The sequence below is a fragment of the Typopeltis vanoorti genome, chromosome 3 (genome assembly GCF_054136105.1).
Source record: "Typopeltis vanoorti isolate ZY-2024b chromosome 3, IOZ_Tvanoo_1.0, whole genome shotgun sequence".
Lineage (NCBI taxonomy): Eukaryota > Metazoa > Arthropoda > Arachnida > Uropygi > Thelyphonidae > Typopeltis > Typopeltis vanoorti.
Genome location: NC_143551.1, coordinates 76,817,233 through 76,838,504, shown reverse-complemented (window position 1 = coordinate 76,838,504; position 21,272 = coordinate 76,817,233). Strand labels below are relative to the sequence as shown.

The 21,272-nt window shown below is 37.0% G+C and overlaps 1 protein-coding gene across 1 annotated transcript in view; it reads left to right on the top strand.

The window, feature by feature from the left end:
- The first annotated feature begins 15,325 nt into the window (after positions 1-15,325).
- The window catches only part of Phb2 (prohibitin 2), a 65,098-nt gene continuing 59,151 nt past the window's right edge, over positions 15,326-21,272 (top strand). The window contains exons 1-2 of the mRNA XM_090415726.1: positions 15,326-15,535; positions 20,485-20,566. Of these exons, the coding sequence (XP_090271852.1) occupies positions 15,403-15,535; positions 20,485-20,566 (215 nt within the window). The 5' untranslated portion in view covers positions 15,326-15,402. The remainder of the gene's footprint in view (positions 15,536-20,484; positions 20,567-21,272) is intronic.

Genomic DNA, 21,272 nt, shown 5'->3' with positions numbered 1-21,272 from the left:
TCTCCACAGAGTATCTCCTTTCTAGATTTACACATCCAAAGAAAAGAAGATGGTTCCATCTCCACTTCTATCACAAGCCGACATTTTCAGGCGCTATATTCACAATTCTTCTGCTCATCATGCATCTCAAAAATTTGGCATCATTAAATCATTAGTAACCAGAGCGCACATATTCTGCTCCTCTGAAGAATCTCTAAACTATGAATTGGAAATAATCACAAATACAGCCATACTAAATGGATACAATCTTAAAACAACTCAAAAAATCATCAGTCACTTCCCCACACATCAACCTAGACAAGAACAAGCCCATAGGATTCCCATACCTTATGTCAAAGGTATCTCTGAACATCTTTCAAAAATTATGAAGAAATACAAGCTTGCTACTACCTACAAACCCATCAACCAGATCTATAACTTGTTACCTTCTCCTAAAGACAAACTCTCACATTTGATGCTACCTGGTGTGTACGAGGTTCCATGCTCCTGTAAATTGTCTTACTATGGACAATCTGTCCATAGTAAGACAATAAGACGGATACCATATTCGTCTTATCAAACCGCAGAAATCTGGCCTCGCTCAACACAGCATTGAAAACCCAAACCATAGGATCCATTGGGAAAAGTCCAAACTTTTACATAGATCTTTATATAAACATGAAGGTTTATATAAAGAAAGTGCTGAAGCCCTACTTCACAGACCAAATCTGAACTGCAATGATGTTCTTGCTATTCCTGAAGTATGGGAAATTGTCATACAAAATTGTGTTAAATAATTTCTTTATATATATGTTATCTTATTTTAATGTAATTTTATTTTTCCCCTGCAGTAGCATGTTATAGAATTCAATTATATTTTAATTTAATTCTATAACATGCTATCTTATTTTAATGTAATTTTATTTTTTCCCTGCAGTAGCATGTTATAGAATTCAATTATATTTTAATTTAATTCTATAACATGCTTCTGCAGGCATATTGGGATACGATTGGAATCATGTGCATACAGCACCGCTTTGCTTTCCATCATTCCACTGCAATCCTTCATGTTTGACTCATCTGCTACTAGCACCTTCCTTTCTTCTTACACCTCCGACTACTAATCTTTTCAAAATGTCCTATCTCGCTCTACGCACAAACACATCAGTTCTTTTCTAATATCTTTACTTGTGTTTACATCCTTCATGCTAGCTTCTTGACCATTCTTCATTTGTTCTTTTACCATTCCACTGTCTTTTGCATCTTCCTCTGTCTTACTAGGCTCTGTCATGTCATTCACCACATTTATACTGCATTCACTGTTGCTGACTTTTGCTCTGCTCATATCGCTTATGTCATTCATGCCACTATCAATTGTTTCTTTCAGCAGATCACTCCCTTTTTTTTATAACTTTTTTACTACTCATTCATTGCTCTTTCACAGTATCCCTTTACTATCAAACAAGCACTCATTATTCTTGCTACTATCACACTCAGTCACCAATACATTACCACCCATCAGCTCTGCATTCAAGTCACACTTTGCCCACACTCTCCTTTCATCTGCCTTAAAAATCCATAATTTATTAATATAATCCAATGAATAGATGTAGCACACCTTTACATTCCATGAAACAACTTATCAGAGGTCTGAAGTGGCTTGAAAAAGTTCCATGTTTAGTTTCTAGAGTAGAGCTTCTGGATTATGTAAAAATAAAGACAATTTCAAAAAAATATAAAAATTGATAAAAATGTAAAAAAAATCCTTAGTCCACTCATGGTACAAATGTAGTATAGTTTACTAATAACCTTCGTGGGTGGGAACCACATTAAATAGTACACCTCACATTCCACGAAACAACTAAAATGAAATAACTCATGCATAGACAAAGCTGCTATCATCTTGCTTTCAGTTCTGAGCACCATACCTCGGATTTAAAGATTTTATAAACATGCTCAAACTAACAAAAAGTCTATACACGCACACACTGCAAGTGCACAACTTATACAGCCTCTCACACCTCAGCACACAAAACCCCAATTAATTAGCCAAAAAACTAATCTGAATGAGGAATATGATCTTTCTTAATGAAAATTAAATTAGTTCATATTGAAAAGTGAACAGCGACAAACATCAAATAAAAGACAGCAAAAAATAAAACATTTGAGATCATGCCTTTGGTTAATACTTGTACAACTTTAGTAAGGAAATAACTAACCTTCTGGATACTGGATATGGTTTTCAATGTTCAGTGACTAATCTGCATTTTCAAAATATACCGGTAATTAAAATCTCAGATCATAACTTCAGAAAATAGGATCAAAAGCAATTCATAAATGCAGAAAGAAATGGGTATGCCACTCACCCTGACACAGGATTGTCTGTTAAACTAATGTACATCCCTCTCTCCTGGCATTCTGATAGTGTGACAACTGAATATGAAAAATATATATATATAGAAGTGAACATAAGTAATATGATTTGATGTAGTCAACTGGACAGTACAAAAGATAGAAATGGAAGGTCATACTTTGACAAGGTTATAAATAATTGTCTTGGATAAAAAAAAAAATAATGAAATAAAATAAAGGTAATGGTATGTATTATGGTTAGCTAAATAGAATATAAGATAGTGTGCTGTGGATGTAATACCTTGTTATACTAATAACTTTAAAAGAAAAAAAAAATTAATACTTTTGTTTTGATATTTTGTAAGATGCAGTATTGTCTGCAAAATTACTAGAAAAGGTCTTTTGCTTCAAAGTACTTCCTTCTTGACTAGGTATTTATTCCTTACAAATATCTCCCATAATAAAAAATTCAGGTGTAGGCTATCATCGACAATGAAACTTTACAAATATAAACAAGTGATTGCAACTCCCAATAAGATCTAGAGAGAGAGAAAGAGAAGTTGAAAAAAAGTGCTCTTTCACTACTTGTTTGTTAGCAAAAGCTCACAGATTATGATACATTGGACTGAAAGTATTTCCAAACAAAGTTTTTTTCTCAAAACTACAAATGCTTATACAATGAATGAATGTGATAGCACAGTTTGGATAACTATTTTACAGCTACTTTGTTGATAGAAATCATGCAAAAAAAAAAAAATTTATATATATATATATATATTTGACTTACAATGCCCTACTTCGGGCCATCTAGCACTGTGGTGGCATATGCCTTCCACTGCGCTTGATCCCCTGAAGAGAGGGAGTGCCACAAGTTCAATTCTAGTCGCCAAATAGAGGCACTAAGCCTTTTTTTTTTTTATCGGTTCTCGAGTTAGTCAATCTCTGGCATGGACGAGTGAGTTTCTTCTCCAGGAATCTCGGGTTAGTCATTCCATTAACTCAAGAAAATCAGCCATAGAACCCACACTGTTTTCAGACAGTAAGCATAGTGTTAGGATTAGGGACCATGAGACACTTGTCAGTAGATGCTATTCCACACGCCATGTATAATTAATGATAATACTCTTGGGCCAGCTATCTCTAATTTGCTACCGGTGGAGACTGAGTCCCCCCCCCCCAGTCTCCAAAAGTTAGATAGATAGGGCTGAAATGGCCTCACCTAATTCACGCACTGGAATAAAAGGTGTTAACTGATTTATATATATATATATATATATCAACCGTTAGCCTATATACATTGTTATTAGAATTGTATTCCAGTTTTTGGTATATTAGTTTTTTTTATATCTGATCTACACACAAAAAGCCACATGACCTATAGCACACCAGTGCCATGAAAGGACGAGTCTTTCACATTTTGCTTTAACAGCTGAGGGTTGTAATCTTTGTGGGGAGACTGTTCTAAAGGACAAAAGGAGGGAATGAATTAGTTTCAAGATGGACTGTAAAAGAGTGTTGGTTAAGCAGTGGCTCTTGTTTTTATGATTTTGGAGTAGAGTGGGGAATAATAGTGGCCAATACAGCAGAGCACTGTCTCCAAGAAAGTATCTGTAGAAGAGACACATGGCAGAAACTGAACGTCTGTGAGACAGGGGGTCATTAATTAGATGGATTGCCCACTTCTGGACAGAATCGAGCAACCTTGGATTTTTTTTTCACCTCCCCAAATAGCGCAATATTCTATGCATGGGTGGATTTGGGGCTTTATATAGAGTTAGCAGCTGTGAAGTAGTGTCTTATTGTGAAAAAGTACAAGTTTTTTCGTGGCTGCAGAAGCATTGGTTGAAATGTGGTTGCGCTAGGAAAAATCTGAGGTGCAGGTCAGTCCAAGAAGAAAAATCATCATGCTTGGATATCTTGGTATTACTGAAGGTAAGGGAGGAGGCATGGATGCTTTTTTTATGTGAGAGATCAGACAGGACTGAGTTTTGGTGGCATTTAATTTTACAAGTTTTATCCTTGTAAACTTCAAGGATAACTGAAGTTTATCCTTGAATAAACTTCAGTTATTCCCACTGAGATATATCTAGGAGATCTGAGTTCAGGTTGCTGGCTGTGGTAGATCTTGAGCATTCTGTTACCTGAGCACTATAAGATTTGTCAAATGAAAAGTAGGAATTGAATGTGCTGTCGTCAGCAAAGCTATGGATAGGATTGGATGTTTGAGAGAGTAGGTCATTTATATACAAGAGAAAGAAAGAGGGTGAAAGAATAGTACCCTGGGGTACTACTGAATTGGTGGGAAAATCTGAGGAGAGCAAACTATGTTGTGAGCGATCAGTGAGAAAGTTGGTGATCCAATTGCAGAGTGAGGATGGCAGTTAAGTAGTCTTCTGTGCCAAACCTCATGGAATGCCTTTAAAATGTCGAGGACAAACACTTGAGTTTCTCCAAATTTCTCCATATCCTGAAGTGAGTGGTGTAAGCAAGATCAGCTGTAGATCGCGAGTGGCAGAATCCATACTGCTGGTCACTGATTAGTTGGTGTGACTCTAGGTGGTTCAATAGTCGGTTGTTGATTACCTTCCCTGTAGCTTTAGCAAAAAGAGAAGTGAGAGCAGGTGGGCAGTAGTTCATTGGCTGACTTATCACCTTTCTTTAGGATGGGTTGGATGAGGACCTTTTTCTATGTTGTAGAGTGGATGCCATTTGAATAGGATAGACCAAGCAGGCGATGCAGGATAATTGTTAGTTCTGGGGCATAATTTTTTAACATAGGTGTGATTCCATCAGGAGCAAATGCCATGTTTGTGTCCAGGTTATTTAGAATTCTTTGCAATGTTAATGTAGGAATTTGAAGAAAAAAGTGATGCCAGTAAGTTGGCCTTGTCTTTAGGTGAGTACCATCTGGATGTGAGAATAGTGGATACCTGAGTGGGCAGAAGTGCCCAATAGTCTTGGCCAGGGAGCAGAATGGGTGACTGCCATTAGGGCAGGAGGTGAGTTTGCAGCATTTGACCCTTTCAAAGTCTGACTTGGACTTGGTGATGATTCTTTTACAATGGTTGTGAACTACAGTGTAGGCAGAGTGGACAGCTGGAGGTTTGGTCTGGAACCATTTGTGGTATGCAGAGGTTTTTTCTTTTACAGCATTGGCACACTTTTTTGAGAACCAAGTCTTGGATGCTGGCTGAGAGTTTGGAGTGGAATGAGGGATGGAAGCCTTCATTCCTGTGAGAATGATATCTGTTATTCTGTCTGAGCAAGTGTCTGACCATGGGAAGGAGAGGAGAGGACTGTGAACTGCTGGATGAAGTTAGTTCTGTGGCAAAAGAGACATATGAAGTTGTGGTCCGAGTTACCAAGAGTTTAACCAAGTACAGTATATCTAAAAATTTTAGATACTCTAAAATATAGAGTTTAAAAGGCATCAAATTGGCAGTATGTTATAATCTTTAATGAGGATTTTGACATCTGCCATCACAGAGCCAAATGAAAGAAACAAAAGTTTCGAATTTTACTAAATTTACGAGAATAAATAAATCTTTGACATAGGAATTGCCTTGATTTGCGCTACTTAAGACATGGTCTCTGCTCAGAAGTCCATGCCCATATAATCATCTTTTTTAGTACAATGATTAGGTTTGACTGTCCTAATCAGTGCATTAATTAATAAAAGGCAACTGTATAGGCTTCTGAACATGGAGAAAAAATCTTATATGCCCAGGAGCCCAAATTTGTCAATTTTGAAATATTTCTTTCATTTGGCTAAAACTCACCAAGAATGGCAAGGCTGCAGGAGTGGATGGCCTCCTCCCCAAGTTTCTCAAACATCTCAGCCGAGGTCAAAAATGGCTGGCTGCCCTGTTCTAAAAAATTATAACAGGAGAACTACCAAAACTGATGTGGAAAGCCAAAATAATTGCTTTGACAAGCAGGGAAAGATCCAAATAATGTCAAGAATCTTCGACCTATCTCCTTGCTTTACTCCTTGAAGCTCTGAAAGAATTCTTAAAAGAATTTCACCTCTCATCGAAAAAGCACTTTCGACTGAACAAGCTAGCTTCAGACCAAGAAGTTGCTGTGACCAGGTGCCAGCCCTGACAATGCAGATTGAAGCAGGCTTTAAGAAGAAACTTAAATCTGGAGTCGCTTTCATTGACCTAACATCAGCTTATGACAAAGTCTGGATAAGGTGCCTCCTAAAGTAAGGCAACATTATAAGGTGTAAAAAAACTTTTCAGCTTTTTGAATCCATTCTCTCCAATAGAAAGATCTGGGTTCATATTGGTGGGAAAAAGTGCAGGCCTAGATTCCTCCACAATGGTCTCCTACAGGGCTCTGTTTAGCCCTTTTACTCTTCAACATACCAGTTCAAGCAAATACAGTCCATGTATGCTAATGAACTAGCGACCCCACACCAGTCTACCTCCTTTTACCAACCTGGAAACAAACTTGAACACAGACCTGAACATCCTGGAAGAATTATTCAAGCAGATGTACCTGAAGCCAAATCCAACAAAAACTGTGTCCACAGCATTCCGCCTAAACAATGCAGAGGCAATTCTACACCTCAACCTGTCTTTGGTTGAGGTGTAGAATTGCACTTCAATTCTACAAGATGGCAGAACATGAGCTTCACCCGAAATACCTTAAGGTGAGCCTGGGCAGAAGCCTAACCTATAAATGGCACATCAACAACCTGTCCAACAAAATTAAAACGAAAAATAATATCTCAAGGCTTGCTGCAACAACATGAGGATGTGTGGCAGAAGTCCTAAGGTCGTCTGCACTAGCCCTCGCAATCTCTGCAGCAGAACACTGCTCCCGTCTGGGAAAAAAATGCACATACTAACATCATAGACAGCCAGCTAAACTTCACCATGCACATAATTAGTGGGACACTGAGAAGCATCCCTCTCCCTTGGCTGTCTGTCCTGTCCAACATTGCTCCACCATATATACGGAGAAGACAAGCCTCAATTAAAGAATTTAATAAAGTAATGAGCATCCTGCCCCTGCATCAGACTCAAAGATCACCTGGTCTTCACCTAAAATCAAGAAATCCTTTCTGGTCTATGGACGAACTCTGTTTCAGCTGCCTTGCCATCAACATCTGACATGTGGAGAGTACACTGGTCCAACAATCTTCCAACAAACGACTTCCTGGTTAAAAAATCCCTTTGCTCTGCAGCCTGGTTGACAGATAACCAAATCTAGCAAGATATGGTCATCTGTCAGCAGGATGAGAACTAAACCAGGGCAGATGTGGCTACTTACTACACAATTTGAAGCTGTCAGACCACTCTTATTGTGATTTACCACAGTACATTAGTACCATGTTTGTGTGCTAAGGATTTTTTGTATTTATTTTTATGTAATCTGAAATCCTGCTCTAGAGAGCAACCATGAAATTTTTCGAGCCACTTTAGTCCTCCAAAAAAGTGGTCTCACACAGGTGATGAAATTCATCTACTACCTGAAGATAATCACAAACCTCTGTGCCCACAGTAGGCATTGATGTTTAGAAAGTAGATGAGCTAACCAAGACAGCCCTACTCCTCCCCCCCCCCCCAAAAAAGAACATGCACAGTTGGTAAACATGGCACTTAAATCTCATAGCCATAGGTTCCTTACTAGTGAATTCAATGTTTCCTCTCATCATCATGTGTCGTCTCTCTCCTAATTGACTACTATTAGTTATTCATGGTTGACTATAAATATAAGGAGAATGTGGTGAGGACCCTCTCTTCCACATTGTGAGCCTCTGTATCTCGGTCGGTATAGACGAAGCCCTTTGATCAGAAAAACCTGGGTTCGATCCCCCCCATGACGTACGGAACTTTTATCTGGTCTCTCGACTAAAAAGGTGAGTTAGCTGATCTCATACGGTAGTAGAGGATTTTTTTCAACCGGAAATTCGAGTTTTACGTCCCTCAGAACAGGCGACTGGCCCCTTGAACACACAGAGATTACTGTCATGTATATTTATGCCCCAGCCAATAGGTCTGATCGGTCCTTTATATGCTGTTCCCAAGCCCAGATAAAATGGGAGCAGCGGGAAGCAGTGGTGAACTACCCTGTAAAAAATCTCACTTGAAATACTTTGTGGCAAGAACACTTGCCCACAAAATTACCAAGAGTCGGATATAGTCATCCAAAAAAGTCTATACTGAAAGGTTATACCATCATCAGATCCGTGTGTGCGCGATTACCGAGCCGGTTTGCCTGCTCTGAGGGACCAAAGACCCGAGCTTCCGGATGAAGAAACCTCTACCTCCGTATGAGACCAGATAAAGGTTCCTCACGTCGTGGATGGAAATCGAACCCAGGTCTTTCCGACCAAAGGGCTTCGTCTATACCGACTGAACTGCGGAGGACCTCATGTTTACTCTATACAGTTTGTTTGGATTTAGCCAAACTCTATAAACGCTTTTCAGCTGAAGATTAGCAAGTGGCATATGGAGGGAACGGAGTTCTTTCCTCCTAGAAACGTTTTTCATCCTGACAAACTAACAAGAAGACATGTGCATTTAACTAATCTAATAGACAGTACATAACCGATGGTGTCGTTGATTGAGTGCATTGTGCTTCTCCTATCGGTCCAGTGGAGTGTGGGAATGAACTTCACTGCATGCATAGATATTTGTGAATAGGTTCAGATGGTAAATCTGAAGTGACTTAAAAAGTTTTGTGTTTTATCTTCAGGGCAAGGTTTCCAAATTATGGAATCCTTAGCCCACCCATATAATGCATGATAGACTTACAACCTTAATTTTTGAGGACGAGAAGTTGCTTTGGTTGTATTTCAACTCAGAGAAGATCATGATGTACAAGAAATATGCAAATCTCTTTCAGCAACAAAAGCTTCAGACATTAATTAAATTTCAAGAGTGTAACTATTTTAAAGATGACATTATTTTCAAAAAAACTAATAGTTTATTGCTTAAACATTGTATCTTGCAGAGTGATATACTGTAGGAAAATACACTATAACATTTAATATCATGCGCATCCTGCACATGAATTTCATCTTCATGGATCCCTTTATGTAAGGAGGCAGTTAAACTTACTTTCGAAAAGAGGTATTAAACTCAGCTCATTATTTTATACAGACGATGCCTTATTGCTGAATAAATCCAGTACAAGCTTCACGACTCTTTCACTAAACAGAATTATTTCTATAACAAATATAAAAAGACAAACTGTGAAAATGGGTAGTAACAACAGAACAGGAAAAACATTTAGGCACGTGGTAAACACTAAACTAAATAGACGCCAGTTTACAAACTTTGTAATAAGGAAGTAGTTCACCAAACAACTAGTATGAAAAACTACCGTACATATAAATTACAAACTTTTGAACATAAAATAACGATTTTAATTTTAAACATTTAAAAATGTTTAATTATTCATAAAATATAATCTAACGCCATATCTTCCTTTATAGGAAGTAGGCAAATTAACAGTTTAAAAATTTAATACTATTTTAAAATTTCGCACAGGATTCAAACTCAGGTATTTCCAACTAAATCATTGGAAATCCAACTGAATTTCCAACTATGCACATACACACAAACTTATTTTGCCCATGTTATACATAACTTGTTTGGGAACTCAACTTTTACCATCTTACTAAAATCTAAGTTTGTTATTTGTGTCTAGTCCTGCATGAAAAACTTGGGCTACACTTCAATAGCCGCCCTCTGCTCTTGAGAATAAATGCTCAGACTTTCTTATTGTTTCAGTAGGTAGGCTCCCTGAATATTCTTCATCTTTGGCACTTTCTGGATGGTTTTGAACATATGGTTCTTCATTTTCTTTACTGTTTGTTGTTTTATGTTCATACGGCCTAGGAGAGGTGGCAGACTAATCATGCATTAGTACGGTAAATGATCAGTAGATTAGATAAATCCAGAAACCTGCTCTAGAGAACAAACATTTAATTTTTTTTTTCATTAGATCTTCAGTAGATAACGTTCATCATCTCCCTAAAGAAATATTTACAAACATCCAGGTTATTAAGATTTTAACCTGTTGATTGGATATTTTATCAGCCAACTAGACTGGCTATACCTGTGTGCAGTCTGCTGTTGCTTCATTCTTTCAACATACTATGCTATAAGTCTTGAATGCATTACTGTACACAGTTAATCATATTTAATAGGCAAGAAATCATATTCTTGTGTTAGTCCTATTCCCAAGTATAAGCCAATAAAACTTACAAGTGAAATATCTTCACAATTGGCTACTTGTGCATGGTAACTGTTCAGTTCACATCAGTTGCCTTAATAACCTTTCTTGAAGAGTCACTGACTGGTTCTAACATTTAGCTCCCACTAAGTGTCCTCGGTGGGAGCCAGACTAAGAAGATACTGATGTTGAATTAATGTGACAGTCATTTCTTATCTATTTTAAAATGGATAAGAAATGACTTTTGCATTAATTTATTTGACGAAACAAAATAAAATTGTGCAATTATATGTTGCTGGTTGCTCATTGGTACATATTATCATTTGTACAGATAATTCTACAATATTAAATTAGTAATAATAATAATAATAAGCTATCGCTTTTTATTTCCTTATAGGGAGTAGGTGAGGCCTTTTAAGCCTATTTTGCTTTTGAAGATTGAGTGGGCAGTTCAATCTCCACCGGTAGCCAATCAAAGAAAGCTGGCCCATGACTATCACTAATTATAGGCGGCCACCGATGAAGAGACCAACAAGTGCTGCCATCTCTTGGTACCTAACGTGATGGGTATCTCTTGGTACCTAACGTAATGGGTTACGGTCTGAAATAATTTGTTAATTTAGTCTTTTGATAAGTTACTCGTACGTAGTGTAGCACATGGCTCCAATGCGAAGTAAAATAATAGCGTCCAAGTCGTCGTCGTTTTTTTAAAGAATTTAATCAAAGGGACTTCATCTAGTGGAATGTATGCTTTGCTGAGAGCTGCTGGAGTTTGGTTTGAAAGCGATAGTGGTGTGAAATTGTGCCGAAAGTGTCATGATAGCGAGGATCAAAAGTGTCTCTCAGGTTGCGAGATTGACGTAGTGAATGAAAGTCAGAATACGATTCAAAATTGTGATGTAACACTAAATAGCATTGAGAGTGAGATTAAATATGACACGGTTGAAAGTGAGAATAAAAGTGTCGAAAGAGAGAATAGTCTGACTGATATAAAAATGAAGGGTTACCTCCAATAAAGGAAATAACTTGGTTGCTCGGAGTGATACATGGTGAGAAGCGGCAGCTGGAGCGATTGCCAAATTGTCTACCAAGTGGATTAGCAAATAACACAAAGAAAGAAGTGCGGGATAAGAAACATGATGGCCTGATCGGGAGAGAAAGAAAAATTAAGGAGCGAGTGTTATATGGCTAATCAATCATAAAAGGTGTGATCGATAAGAGTTTGACAAAATTGTGATTGCTGGTACGAAAATTAACGATGAAAGTCAGGCTATTAGAGCACAAAAGCGTAAGATAAAAGAAATGATTGTGATGGCCGGAACGAAAGATTTATAAGGAGAAAAGTATGGCAGGCATGAGGACTTGAAAGAATTGCTTGAAGTAGCAAAAGAAAAGAGTGAGCGAGTTGAGATTGTGGGTCTGTTCTTGCGGTATGACAGAGTAGAGTCGAGAAGGAGGGCCATAATTGCGAATGACTATGCGTAGGTTATGCAAGAGGAGTGGTGTGGAATGAGTTCGACCGGTGAAACGACTTATCCAAAATGACTTATATACTGAATGTATTTGATATTCGGAGACTGGAAAAATTGTTGCTGAATGAAGTGAAAGAGGATGTACAGAATCAGAGGAAACCAGAGCTTTTCGTTGGGGGAGAGACTATTGAGTGGATATGCAGACATCAGTGAGGCAATTGGTGTAAGAATGAGTGTAATATGCCTAAGTTAGTACAATGGTAACACACAAGAATGGGATAATTAGTATAAGACGTAAAGATGCGGTGGGCCTAGTGGGATTTTGCACTTTATGTACACTAATGCCATGAGGATTAGGAACAAGCAGGAGGAATTTTTGACATTGGGTGCTCATCCTGGCTAAGTGTTATTGGCATTAGTGAGACATGGCTAATTCTTCTTGTTCTTCTGCAGTTTGTTCCGCTTAAGCGGGGTCGCTATTTCTGATGAGTCTCTGCCACATCCTCTTATCTTGGGCTGTAACCACACCCAAGGTTTCCAGAAATATTACAACTGCTCATGTTTGATGTGGTGTGGCATTATCATCCAGAAAAAAATTAATACTTCGCATAGAGCACCACGGAAATTCGAACCCGAAGTTCAAGACCTTCGTGCAATATCGTTTATCAGTCATAGTCCCTTTTTGCAACACTTGAAGCTTGGTGCGTTCAATAAGTATAAAACCTCCCAGATCATGACCCCAGCACCACCATATCTATCCCTTTCAAGAACATTCTCGTGATGGTAAGCACACGTTAGATCAAATGTCTTTTATATTCTGAGGAAAGACTAAAACGATTCTCATTTGTAAAGAGTAAATTACAGAACATTAGACTACAGGCCTTCGGGCGCATAGGCCTACTTTGTAGCAGACGTCTTGCCAAGTTTGTCGAAATATCCGCTCACCTGTGCTTGAATGGAGCCGACTTGTAATCTGTCCTGCCGTGGTGCGTCCATTACATTTGGTTATGTTATAACCAAACATCTGTCTTCATGCACTTGTAGAGTGAGAACAACCTCTTAGCAAACGTTTGAAACACATCCCATTGGCTTGAGCCACTACCAGATCCTGGATACAACTCTGTATGCGATTCCAATCTCTCTCTCTCTGGCAATATCAATAATTCTACTTCCTTTTTCAAGCTTTCCAATTATTCTTCTCCATATGAAATCATTTATATGATGTCCTTCATACATTACAAGACATTCAAATTTGCAAGTTTATTCCTTCAAAAAAGAGGAGTTAGTGCAGTCTTTTCCATTTTATCTTGTTGAGTGTTATCACGTGTTGAGTGTTATGACCCCTTTTAACACGATTCGAAAATATAAATGTGTACCCTCCTTCTACTCGAAGTCATCAGTTATACAATTTGCTACAAACCTGCTGTTAGCCAGGTCTCACGAATTCCTATAATATTTGGCGAGTTTGCACTAATCAGTGCAGAAACTCCCCCTTTTTCCTGATACTTCTGGCATTAATATACAGGAAACTGTAGCGTCCCTTTAAGCCCCATCTAATTTACTTCCTGAATTGACTATCCTATTGATCAATATGTTTGCTTGTTGGTCATTCTTACCCTCACTTGCCTCATGGGTGCCTTCAAAGATAATCTCTGCATTCGCCCTAAATTGCCCTTCATCATGCTCTGTGAACTAAACTCTTTCTTGATTTCTAACACTAAATCCATTTAGGTGCAGTCCTTCAGTATTATACAAATCCTTCTTTCTGTCAAACACATACCATAAGTCCACAAATTCAAATCACCCATTCTGCACAACCTATGAATTGATTTGTTTGCTATCAACGCTCTTCCTCCTCAATTCACCTCTATCATAGCTGGCAGGAGATTTACATTCATTATCTTCTCGTTCTTCTTTTTTTGCTTCGTCCACCAACTCAATCACATCCTTATAGAATGCCTTTTATAGAATATAAAGAATATATAAAATACTTTTCCCCCTCTCAGATCATTAATGCCAACTAAAACAATTAGTTCTATCGCCTTACCTTTTTACATTCGTATTGCATGAGTACTATCATTAATTTTTGCGCCAGGGGAACATGATTTTGTTATACTTTCGTTAAGTACTCCTCTGATCATAGAGTGTCCGTACATAAGTTCCACTCTTACCGGGTTGGTTCTCATGTCCTCAATTCTTGCCTTGGACCACTTGCTTCTTTTTTTTTTCTTTTTCTCAGTCCTGTTAATCTCTTGCCGCTTCTGCAATTTTTCGATTTCACGTGAAGAATAATATATAATCGCGCTCTTTCCTTATTTAGTTTTATTTCTTTCTTCTGTATTTTCACTGACTCACTTTCAACATTAATTCCGAAATTCAAATTCCGATTTTCATTCCATCTGATAGAGTTTGCCTGCTCTATGAACATTTACTTCGTTCCGGCCACCTAATCGACACTGACTTTCTAAACATTTAATGCACAGTTGCGCACCTGTTTCGATCTTTTCCATATATCATTTAACTTTCGCGACGAATACATCTCACACACACACACACACACACACACACACACACACACACACACACACACACACACACACACACACACACACACACACACACACACACACACACACACACACACTGCCCTGTACAAAATCACGAAAATTCAAATCACGCTACAATGATGTCTTTTTCTCCATTGCTCTACCTTGTATTGGCGCTATATCGACCAGTATAGTATCGGAGGCTCTGGTTCGTTTCTCTAAGGAGTGCGGACACCACTTATTGACTGTTTACTCTAATCTGATGGTTTATGGCTCTTGTTTGAAGGATTTATATTCAAAACATGCAATATATCTTGTTCTCAAGAAGAGTGTGTTTGCATCCCCCCCCCCGTTTGATCTGTACTAGAACGAGCAGAACCAAATGACAAAATATGTACTATATTACAAAGAAGTGCAATAAATGATAAAATAAAAATTAAGTATAATTTCTGGGAAATTCCCATGCTACTCCTCTAAATAAAAGGATAAAATAAAAGTTGTTAGAAACTGGTGAGCAAATATACATAGTGGGAGACTACCAAAGGTAATAATTATAATTAATTGAAGGAAATATATAATCATAACCAAAAATAAAAACGTAAAAGATGTGAAATAAGTCTTAAGGTAAGAATGAATAAATAAGAAAATAATCCTTTATTTGCAGATTTTTTTTAAACTAATAGTTCAGAAAAACTTGCTTTTCTTATGGGTTTTGGTATTATAACTATTGATTTCCGGCTATAAACGAGTGAGAAAGAGGGCGCTAATTCGAATGCATGTTTCTACTGTAGTCATTGTAGTAGTACGAGTTGTCCATGTGTTTATGAGTTAGGTGGTCTTTGTTAATATATGTAATAATTATGGCAGATAATTTGAAAGATTTAGTAGGACGATTTATGAAAGGGGGAGGTGGTGGAGGAGTTGCTACTGGAGTAAAACTATTAATTGCTGCCGGTGGCCTTGCTTATGGATTTAGTCAGTCTATTTACACAGGTACGTGATATTGTGCGGCTGCCGTTACGCCATTATAACTGAAGTACGGTCTATAGATAAGTACATTCCCCTGTTCGATTTTCGGATATGAAAGCGAATTTATGGGGTGAGATAATGGTTGATTGCTTCCGGAAACATAAAGATTTTGTTTTAATCTATTAAAATTTTAATTTATTGATTTTTTTAAACATTCGGTGGTGTCATAAAAACCAGAATTCATGGATACTTTTTTGAGGTCAGTAATGCATTGTTAAGGGGAAATTCGCAAAAGCATTTGGTAGAATGCCACATGCAATGTTTTAAGTAAGCTAAAACCAATGTGAATGGATACTGGATTGGTGAGATAGATAAGAGGCTGACATGTATCCGACATACATCAGAGAGTAGTGCATGGTCAAAGGTCAAGAAAAAAAAAAGTGACCAGTGATGTTCCAGAAAGGTCTGTTCTTGATCCATTGGCGTTTAATCTGTATATTAATTATATCGGAGACATCTTACAGAGAGTGATATGCAGTTGTTTGCTAATGCTAAGTTGGGAAGAGCTGTAGACAATGTTGCAATCTCGCAGAATGATTTCAATCGGCTGTCATTGTGTTCAAAGGCTAATGGTTTTTCTTTTAATGTAACAAAATCTAAAGTTATTCACTTTGGATTGAAAAAGTTTGTGTATTCTATTGATGGTGTTTTGTTTCTGGAAACAAAACACCATATCAACCATAACTCTCAGATTCCAGGATCTGAGAGTTATGGTTGATAAGAAAATGCAGTTCAGAGGTCATATTGCAGAAATTTGCAAAACAGTTCATATCACTTGGATGCTCAAAAATGTACTGACTAATAGGGACAGAAAAGTCTGTTACATCCACATCTGGACTATTGTGTTCAGATTTGGTCATCTGGGTGGGTTTCCTGGAGATGCAAAGGTGGTTGAGAGATTCAGAGGCAAGTAACTAAGATAGTTGCAGACCTGTGGAATGTACCGTAGGAGGATAGATTGAAGAATTGTGGGTTACAGAAATTGGCAGATAGAAGGAAGGAAGAGAGGTGATGCGATAGAAACGTTCAATCTGCTAAAAGGGTTTTATAGAATATAATAAATTTAATTTAATCCTTTATCCAAGTGTGAGCAAACAAAGTTTGCACCTGAAAGTATCTTCAGGACTGGGGTAAGGTGGTACAACACCAGGGCAACTCATTGCAAAGGTGGAGCAAGCTACCAACCCTCCTGTCTCAGTATCTCCTATAATGCAAAACACATCTCCTTGTGGATATGTCTAATGTTATGCATTAAGGGAAGGGCCACTACCCAGACTAGTTTCAACCTTTATTGAGGTCTCTTCAGTGGGAGCCAGGCCCAAGCTTAGATACCAGGCAGAAGCATTCGCAGGTCATCTCTACCTATAGGAGTTGCCAAATGGTGTGCCACCCTTTTTTAATAAATTACTCTGGTTGGTAACACCTTACCCCAGTCCTGAAGATACTTTCAGGCACAAACTTTGTTTGCTCACACTTGGATAAAGGATTAAACTAAATTTATTATACTCTAACCAAGTGAAAAATAAACTTTCAACATCTTTCTCTAAATCCAGAGTAATTTATTAAAAAAGGGTGGCATTTCGGATTGGGAGAATTGCGGATAAGACAAAAGTATGTGAATTTAAAACTCGGGTTTCAAGGGTTATCTGTGAATTCTTTGGGAAGAAGGTGAAAGATAAAAATTTTTTTTGGGAAAAAGGAAAGGATAGAATATGATTTATTTATTTCGTATCCAAATGCAAGTGGTATTTGGATACAAATGTGTGTGTGTGTACACACGTGTGAATGATGTGTGTGTTGTACCACTTACTACTGAGTAGTGAGTGGTACAACATCATTTACAACAAATTAAAATGAGAACAGCTTAAATTTGGTAATGGAATTATACAGGGAATAATAAGTAAAATATGAAGAAACAGAAACTATACATATAATATACAATAATATGGTCAGATGTTCCTCCAGTATCTTGTGCAATCAACTGCTCTTTCTGTGCAGGATATAAGGTCCTCTTTTGTGCAAGGTGATTGAAGAAGGTGACAAGAAAGAAGGGGGTTTCCATGGACTGGGTTGACCCACAATCAATTAGAATATGATGAAACAGGGTTATGGGTGGGAGTAAAAGGGTTTTAGGTTTTTTTTTCCCCCTCTCTCTCCTTTTGAATTGCGATTTTGAAAATTTCAAAAAAAAATTGCCCCCCCCCCCCCCCAGTTTGATAAGAATTTTTTTTTTATCTATTTATTTGTAATTTGTGCACATTTCTAAGTCAAGTAGTTATAGAAATATTTGTGTTGCAATCCTGTTGCATTTGTTTGCATTGTCCAGGATATGGCCCTGTAAAGAACTGACAACAGACATTGCCAACTATGAGTTTTAGGTTTCACTGTTTGTTCCTCATGCTAATGTTTGTAATCATAAATATATTTCCCAATATATAATGATAGTATTATGTAATTAAGTTTACATTATTACTGCCATCCAAAAGCATTTATTAGTGGTAGTAGGAGCAGTACAGGACACATCCAAGGACTCATTGTGGGGTGGACACAACTCCACTACAACTCATCTCCTTTATTTAATCCTTAACTACACAACACTACTACCATCAACAGACAATGACATTTATTGCCTGCTTGCCCACCACCACCACTAGTATTTATTTTGTTCTGCAAATTGTGTGTTCTCTGGTACCTTTGTCTTACACCTGATTTTATATCAGACTTTCTGTACACTTCTATCCCAACTAATTTACAAATAGACGATTTTCTTCATAATGTGATCCATATAAATAATAACAGAGGGATGTACCTCCTTGCCTGACACCAGATTTAATATCAAACCATCTTCCTGTACTTCCTTCAATTCTAACTACTGACTTACAACTCAAAGACTAAGTATTGCTTTATATAATGCTCCATTGATGCTATATAACTGTAGTGTTTTGAATAGCTTTTCTCTTGGCACTTTGTCATATGCTTTTTGCAGGTCTACAAAACTTAAATACAGATCTTTGTTATATTCCCATGATTTCTCAATTTGTTGTAAAGTGAAAATCTGATCCTGACTACCTCTATTTGGCCTCAATCCAGCTTGTTTTTGACCAGGCTTCCCTTCTAGAATCCTTCTCAACTGTTTCTCAAGTATACTTGCATAAATCTTACCAGGAACACTCAGTAGGGAAATACTTCTAATTCTCACATTCAGTTTTATTTTCCTTTTTTGTATATGGGTACTATGAGAGTGCTACTCTAATGATCTGGAATTCATTCCTCTGTCTAGTCCTTCTGAACTATGCAGTGCAGCCACTGCGAGACTTTTATATCTCCGTACTTGAGCATTTCTGGTCGAATATCATCTACTCCTGTGTTTCTACACATTTCAGGCTTTTGATAGCTTTTTCTACTTATTAAGTATGGATATGTATATGATTGCATGCCTGTTGAGTGTTTTATTACCACTGTGCTGTTACTGCTTGTTTCATTTAGCAATTTTTCAAAGTAATTGTTTCATACATCAAGGATATATTTTTCTCCAGTTTTAATGTCACCTTTATCATCTGTAATTCCTTTTACAGCACCTCTTTCCTCCATTTCTGAGCTTTTTCAAACAGCCTCCAGAATATTTTGCCACTTTCTTGATATTTATTTTCTATGTTCTTTCCAAAGTCTTCCCATGACTTTTGTTTAACTAGTTTTACAGTGTTTAGCTTTCTTACATTTGTCTCTGTATTCTCTAAGAGCACAAGCTGACTTATTTGCCAGGAATTTTCAATATGCTTTCTTCTTTTCTTTCACTGCCTCTTTAACTTCTAGTGTTCACCATGGAATTCTGATTTTTCTATCCTTGTCGACAACCTCACTATATGCCTCTCTGGCATGTGGTGAGCAAGAAAACAATAAACAATGAACAAGAAAACATTGATTGATCATATATTAAATCCATCTGTCCAGAATAGTTATTTTGTATAGGTTCAAAATGTTTGCCTAATTTTGCTCATGTAAATGATCCAGTTTAAAACTAAAAATGTAAATGTCTCAAAGTTTTGTATGAATCCCAAATACGAGATTTTATTTAAATTGGTATTAAAGATTTGATCTATCTAGCCAAATCTAATAGGTGCTTGTGCATTTTGTTAATGTGAATGAAAGAAATAAGAAATGACATTAAACTAGTTTTTTTTAGGTGGGGGGGGAAGAGTACTCCATTCAAATTGTACTCTAGAGGCTAAACATGGAGTTTTTTTCAAGCCATCCACTTCTGTCCTTCAACAAGTAAGATGGTGATGAAATTCATCTACCACACACTAATCAAATCTCTTAAAATTTGAGGATTTCTATTTGATTAGGTATATATGTTTTCTGCATATCGAGGATGTGTGATGAAAATGCTGCACCAAGTAGGCAAGTGGGAGGGAAATAGCAGGAAAAAATTCTGATCACCAAAATACATTCCCAGAAGAATGTTTGCTTTTTGTTATTACTTTTAATTACAAGTTTCATAGTGCCTGACAACTCTTTGTACTGAAAAACTACAGAAATGCAGAATACAATTAGCAGCATGTATGTGTTTTTTAATAGACCTTCTAGTGAGCTGCTGTGTGTATTCTGTATTTTAACCTGATTTGACACAATTTGAAACAGCTGAGGCCAGTGAAATATTATAATAAAAAGCACTTGCATAAAAGATGAATACAGTATATGGATCTGCAAAAATTCTTTTAGAGAAGTGACAAAGGTTATAAAACCAAAACTTATCAAATTTAGGATTGGGAAATCTCTTAAATTACAGGTCACTTTTGAAACTCAGGGTGTCGACATTGTTTTCTTGTATTGCTATCAAAATTTTAAATTATGAAATTATAATGGATATTAAATAGTGGTTATTGGTGAGGATATATTTTTTTTTATTTTAGTGGATGGTGGCCATAGGTCAATCATTTTTAGTCGTATTGGTGGAATAAAAAATGCAATTTATGCTGAAGGCTTGCATTTTAGGTGAGTATAGCACTTACTGCTAATATAATTTATTTGTATTGCATAATTTAATAAAGAAATATGCAAAATTGTGATGGTGGAATTGTAAGGTTTTACCTTTTTTTTTGGAATTATGAACACTTCAGAATACACAAATCAAAGGATGAATTGTTAATTTGCTTTTTCATGTTATGGTATTCCATACCTGACATTTCTCCTGTCTATCCATGTGCCAAGGAACAATGAACTGTTGCACAATTTTTTGGGCTCTCACAGTATCACACTAAGTGTTACTTATTTTCATATGGCTCCTATATAAGGAAAGTGATAAACACCCTACTGCCCATGTAGTATAGTTGCTGAATTAAGAGTACTTTAACAGATATGGATGTTTATTTTAGATAACAGCATACAGCCATTTCATTTCATTTGTCATGGTATAATTTGGCATTAATTCACCCCACATTCAGGAAATTGGCCATAGGAATTCCTTTGCTTTCTCTAAATGTCATTACCCATAGTCTGTTCTTACCCATTCAAACCTTTCTGTATGTTTGACATTAACTGTCCACATTTTGTATCATGTTTGACATTAATTTTTTATGTAATTATTATTATTATTATTTACGGCATCTCTAAATAATAATAAATTATTATTATTATTTACAGAGAAGAAATGATGAAGCATCATTAGGAAGGTCACGAGTCCTCAGACATGAGATCCAAG